Source organism: Fomitiporia mediterranea (assembly GCF_000271605.1).
Source record: "Fomitiporia mediterranea MF3/22 unplaced genomic scaffold FOMMEscaffold_9, whole genome shotgun sequence".
Lineage (NCBI taxonomy): Eukaryota > Fungi > Basidiomycota > Agaricomycetes > Hymenochaetales > Hymenochaetaceae > Fomitiporia > Fomitiporia mediterranea.
The window spans coordinates 1527976-1534706 of record NW_006760394.1 but is presented as its reverse complement, the minus strand read 5'-3'; the positions used below and the strand labels follow the sequence as shown (position 1 = coordinate 1534706).

The 6731-nt window shown below is 32.6% G+C and overlaps 2 protein-coding genes across 2 annotated transcripts; both read left to right on the top strand.

Annotated features, from left to right (window-relative positions):
- Positions 1–2456: 2456 nt before the first annotated feature.
- On the top strand, positions 2457–2690 carry FOMMEDRAFT_91025 (uncharacterized protein; the record flags this gene model as incomplete). Its single annotated transcript, XM_007269224.1, has 1 exon — positions 2457–2690. A coding segment is annotated over one exon (234 nt), but the record flags the coding sequence as incomplete, so codon positions are not given.
- Positions 2691–2971: 281 nt separating this feature from the next.
- On the top strand, positions 2972–3220 carry FOMMEDRAFT_91663 (uncharacterized protein; the record flags this gene model as incomplete). Its single annotated transcript, XM_007269223.1, has 1 exon — positions 2972–3220. A coding segment is annotated over one exon (249 nt), but the record flags the coding sequence as incomplete, so codon positions are not given.
- Positions 3221–6731: the final 3511 nt, after the last annotated feature.

The following is a 6731-nucleotide window of genomic DNA, read 5'->3' as shown; positions in this document are numbered from 1 at the left end:
TTCTAGAGTTCATACTATCTTAGCTTCATTCTCTATCTCCTCTAGCTTACTCACTAATTCTAGAGATTGTACAAGAATCAAGAAGGAAGCTTTACATGTCTGAACTAAATGAATATAAGTTACTTTGAGAGTATTCAGATCTACTAGACAACACTCCTGACAAAATGCTTGACCTTGAAGATTTCTACAACCTACCTAATCCTACTAGGAATAGTACTCTGACTCAGACATCTTTACTTTCTAAGGCTATTACTAACAAATACACACTATTTAAGAGTATAACTACTTATTTTCTTACTATATAGGCTAATTGTAAAGTGAATGAGAAAATGAATGAGAAACTTGATACTTTAGTACACAAAGTCCTCTTACATCCAGAATTTAAGTTATCAGACTTGTTAGATTACAGCTCTAAGTAAGAAAATACTAGATTTAATAATCTATACTATAATAATGATTACTCTAAGCTGCTTGCTTCAGACAACTAGAAAGAAGGGCTAATCAAACTCAAGCTGCCTCCTAAAGACAACAAGAAACAATCTAAAGGCAAAACAAATGTACTAGTACTTAAAGTTTATAGAATACACTACTAACTACTTCTTACAACTATCTATAATACATTAGACAATCCTAACACTCTACCTTTTCATTATACACTGTACAAGGAGTATTAGAGACTAACAGTATGTATAGTATTAGAGTTACAAAGCAAACTCTCTACTGACTCTTTTATCTTTATCTATCCTATGTTCTAAAAAAGCCTAATTTAGCTCTAAAGTGTGTTTATAGTAAGCTATATTCATTAGACTACTAGCTAGACACTTATGAAGAAATGTAAAGGATTCTTACATAGGATAGTACTGAGAACTTTATCCTTCCTATAGTCCTCTATTCAGACTCAACTCACCTTACAAATTTCAGATCTACTTTACTATAACTATTATATATGTACTTTAAAGGTTAGTCTAAGTACATACATTATAAATCTTTACAGTAGGCTTGCTACTATCTGGTTTTCCATTCAGTATAGTTTGTAATGTAAAAGACATTATACTGTACTCATGTTATTTAAGCTCCCTAAATTAATTCAGGACACATATAACTAGGCTTATGAATGTTCTACCTTAGCTACTCTACTTACATACTTAAAGTACAAATTGTTCTAGGCTGTCTTATCCCTTATCCTTCTACAGCCTAAAATTCTCAAGGTATACACTTCAGGTTTTCTATTTAACTACTCTAATAGTAAATCATACTAGCTCTTCCTAAGGTTCTCTATCTATTTGGTTGACTATCCTAAAAAGCAAGTATTACTCTCTGTCTTCCTGTCTCTATACACTAGTGTCTTTGCCTCAGTTTACACAAGGATGACTGAATATTGTTATAGGATACTCATTACTACTTTGTGTGTTTTAGGCAAATTCTTAAGCCCTACAGACATTATACTAACCAAGTACAACCACTTACTAGGTACTAGAGCCAACTAACAAAGACAAAGTCACAAGTATAAGAATAATACTGTAAGACAAGACAAAATTTCCAGGGCACAGTAATGGATCTTTGAGTTGGGAAGATTAGTAGAATCCTTATAGATAAAAGGTCTACTTAATAACAAGTCCCTTATACTAGTTAACATACATAAACTGTTACTATCCAGGTAATGTTCTTTATTACTAATTTATCTTATTATTACAGAACACTTTTTCTGTACTTTGTAATCACATATTCAATTTCTTCAACCTATTTGTTCCAGACCCTATATACAAGTTTAAGCTAGGTGTCTAGAAGGTAATATTTACCTACCTCTTACACATTCTTTTTGTACAAGACAGTGAGAGTATACTAATACTTAATAGAAGGTAATTATATACTAATTCCCTTCATCTTTCTACAATTTATTACAAAACACTACAGACCTTATTAATTGCCTAACTGTTGTCTAATCAAATATATTCATTATTTTATAAGTATTACTATACTCCTACTTTCAGAATGGATACAATCTAGCAATTCTCTAGAAATACAGCTGTAATAAAGCAATTTGTAGCTTGAGATTTCAAGGATATCCTATAGGTAAGTATCTCCCTCTTGACTATTAATGTATATATGTGTTACAATAGGATGTATATTATATTTTACAGTGTGTAATACTGGCTTTCAAGAATCTACTACTAAAGAAGTATAGTAAAACAATTTAAGACCTTTTATTTGACCTAGCAACCTAGCATACACTTGTAAAGCTTTACATTCATACAGATACAACAGTTTGGCTCCTTGAAGAGACAACATTACTAGAATACTAGGTATAATACTTTAAGAAAACAGTATGTGTAGTCTATAATACACACAAACTCTTAAAGAAGATAGCTGCTTAGGGTTACTGTCATACTTCTAAGACTAAGAAGGGAAAGACAAAGTAGCTGGATGAAAAAACAGTAAAGACAGATGCAAATACAAAGAAACTCAACATTAATACACTAAAATTCTATACTCTTAGTACATACACTTTTACTATTTGTCAATTTGGTATGACTGACTCTTACAGCACCCAAATTGTAAGTTTATATGCCTTAACTCACTCTTTATACTTATCTCAATTGTGTATCTTTCAGGGCAAGTCTCAGTATAAAAGACTCAAGCAAATGTATACTAGAACAAATAAACAAGATACTGTGAAGGGAGTATTATAACTAGAAGGTAGGATTTGTAAGATTTGTGATATTCATACTTGGGTCTTGTCTACTAAAGGATCTGGGGATCCTGTCAATCTGAAGGACCTTGAGGCCTACTATAGTATGACAGTATTAACAAAGGACAGTTTCTTTTTATCCTAATAGCTTATAGAAAATGAAAGTAATTCAGCTTTAAAGATGAGCTTTATCCTTATATCCCTATTATTGTGTTCCTTTCTTCACTCTCACATACACAAGCACTGATACTTTACACACTCATATACATGTATCTACTCTAGGATTTCATGCCAGACCTTTACAGGCATCTGCTCAGCTATATTCTCTCTAGACAGGAAGACAAGATGTTCTCCCTAGATAAAATTTACAGTCTTTACATAAGAAAGGACAGATTGTATAAACACAAGGTATTGTGTGTTAACTACACAACATACAATGTTCAGAGAGCCCAGGACTTGTTGAATCTATGTACACATACTAATGTTATACTACTTTCAGGAAAAACAGACAATCTGTTTGTCTATACATGAATTATTAGACTTTTTCATACAGATGTAAGCTATACTAGTCTAGAACACAATTTTGAGGACTTTAAACAGTTAGATTTTGTTTGGGTTTGCTGGTTGAGAGTCTAGGAGAATGTCTCATTTACTGAGAGACATCTCCCTTAATTGTAATTCTATTATTATATTAATTCTAACACTTTTGAATTTGTTGACCCAGATTTAATCATTCATAGTACTTATTTGATCCCTCAATTTTATGAGGGAACTACTGAGACACTCCTCCCACCATCCCTTACCTACTGACCTGAAGAAAATAACAAAGATTACAAATTCTATTTTGTAAACATGTATGTACATTGTTATAACTTTCAAATTTGGAACATATAGAGCTGACTTGTGTTAGTCTAATGTACTATAGCTTTGTAGACTGTAATATGTTTATACACTACTAAGGCAGAGGAATTGGCCACAAGAACACTTAGTCTTTAAATGACCAACTACTGTAAGACTTACTACCAGAACAAGCTAGTAAGACAATCAACAATAGAATAGGAGAAATAGAACAGGAAGATAATATTGAAGACAAGGAACTCAAAAGTAAAGGCAAGGAAAGTGTTAGAGAGGAAGAAAACAAATTAGACAGTTATACAGGTCTGTAGTAAAATTATAGATACAGTATATGAATATAGTAATTTTAAGATTATATACAACAATCTACTAATCAATTCTTAATACAACTAGTAAATTGTAGTAAACAGTATCTTATAAGAATGAAAATACCTAACAATACTGTTCCTCAATCTTGTATTACTGGCTGTAAGCCTACCCTATAGCTTACAACAGTTTCTGTACTGTTCTGTACCTCTCCTAGTACAGAACTACATTTCTGAACCCAGACCTTCTCCCAAGCCTAGACCTTCTTAGTATAGACCTTAGAGTCACACACATTTCCTCTTTTGTCTTTATACTATGTTTCCTTATTGTCTGAGTCACATACTCTTCATTCTTAGAGTGTATACACTCCTCTTTTTATCTTTTACATTGTTTTCCCCTTTAGGTATAAGTTACCTTTGTTTCATTTCTAGTATATATAGTTTCAATCTTTCACCTTTGTTATACTAGTTCTTATTCCTGACTATAATAAAGGTGAGTTCTTGTATATACATAAACCAGTTCTTATTCCTGACTGTAACAAAGATACTTTTGTCCTGTTAGTGTTCTGTATGTGTTAGCAAACTCAGAACTTAATAGAACTTGTTTATAACAGTATTCAGTACTTCCCTAGTACTGTTCTACTTTTTTTTAACATTAACAAAGTAGTCTTTATTGTACTATATGTTAGTAAGGTTCCCCTAACCTTCCTAAATGTCTCCTACTGTTAGTAAGGATCTTCTAGCCTTTCTAAACACTCCCTACTGTTAGTAAGGCTCTCTAGCCTTCCTGAACATACTACTATAGTTTTGAAGCAAGTTTAGCTCTCTTCCTAACTGTATATAACTAGGTCTTGTTTCCCCTAACACTAGGTATCTTTGGAAGCTACTATAGTTACCTCTCTATTAACTAGAGAAGCTGTATTTACTTCCTCTATACTACTATTATCTATAGTAACTCTAAGTTCAGATTTAGTGAGTGGCTCAGACCTCTCAGAACTAGAAAGTAACACTAGTAAGCTACTCACTCTAAACTACTAGAAGGCTATAATGTCCTGTACTACATTTACTAAAGCTTAAGTAGTTTAGAAAAGTGTAACAAAGCCTCTAATACTGACCTTAAGCAACCTAACACTATATACCCTCTAGTTATAAATCTTTACATTTTGTAGGTATGTGTCTGTCAAATCTATCCTTACAACCTGTATAGTTGTAGTTGTAATAGAATGTTTACAGAACAGTAGACTATACTAGTAGTACAAGTATGACTGGCCTAGACTTGAAGGGCTTACACTGGACACATTCTATTAGGAGCTTTAGTACAAAATACTTTCTACAGACTAAGTAGTACAAACCTGGAACAAGTTACTAGTAATGTAGTAAGATGGTTACAACTTCTAGGAATAGTAGCTGTAGGTTACTAGAATCAACTTTAGTCTTCTAGAAGATTAGTGTCTTAATCCTAATAGGCTTTGTGAACTTCTTAAAGCTAACCTACACTTGGATCTCCAGTTTAAGCTTTGTCTTACACTTGTAAATTTGGTTCTAACACATTCTGAGCAGTTTACAATGTATATAGAAAGGTTGTATATAGTAACCTTAGTAAATAGTCAGATCCCTGATCCTACAGATTACCTCTCAACCCTAGAACTGGTCCTGGAAAAAGAAGTAACAGATTGTGTCAGACTCTATAAGTAGTTAGAACATGTGTGTAAACTGGCAGAACAGTTAGAAGTAGACTGTACAAAGGTTTGTAATAGTATAAAAGTGATACTTATAGTAGAATAGGCCTAGAAGAAGGATCAGGAGAAGTAGTGTATAGGAAAGGTTATCCTTATAACAGCTAGTCTAAAGACTACTTTAGAAAGTACTGTAAAGTGTATTAGCTTGTTCTATATAGAGTACTAGTTTCTGATAAAGAACTAGGAATGTTTCTAATACTATAAACCTTTCATAAATTATAGAGAGGACAGTTACCTAATAGATCCACCCAAACTGGAAGACATAGTCCCTATTATAGAAGCATATATTAAGTCTCTATGTCTGAAGCAGAAGTCTACTACTCTCATACAAACAGAGTAGTTTATAGTGTTAGAACCTGTAAGTAGAGACAAATCTGAGTATGTCCTGATTTCTGACTCCCTCCTATTTCCAGACTACTGTATCCTTGTAGAAGACAGTTCTACTCTGATCTGGATCCAACCTATAATTGACTCTAGTTGTTCTACAATTCTAATTAATGAGAAACTAGTGTCCTGAATGTGTCTTAAGTGATTCTTACTTAAGAAACACATTATTATAACTCTAGCAATCAAATTAGTAAAAGAGTCAGGGAAACAGATTACAGAGTAGGTAAAGCTATAGGTGTAGTTAGCAGATTGAAAATGGACATTAAAGATTGTAAAAGTTTATATAGTTAATAACTTGTATAATGAAATGATTCTTAGTACACTCTTTCTCTAGAAGAATTGGATTATTATTAACATAGAAAGTTAGACAGTTATCCTAAAGGATTCTAACTATGATCTGATGAAAGCAGAAATTGCAGAACTGGTTTGTACCCTACAGCCAGCTTGTAAAACCCTAGAGTCTATACTAACTTTGACTATAACTGTCTAAAAGTGTGTAGAAATCCTGGCTAGGTCAGAGAGATTTGAGACATTAGATAGGGAACTAAAGTAATAGTATTAAGACTACTTCCTAGACACTATACTACTAGTTGTAGAGCTTCCTGAAGGTGTTACTCATAAAATACAGTTTAAGGATCCCTCTAAGATAGTAGTTACACAATCTTACACTTGTTTACAAAAATACTAGAAGGCTTAGTACACACTCATTAATTAGTATACCTAGGCAGGTTGTTTGTGTAGGTTAGAAAGTCTATA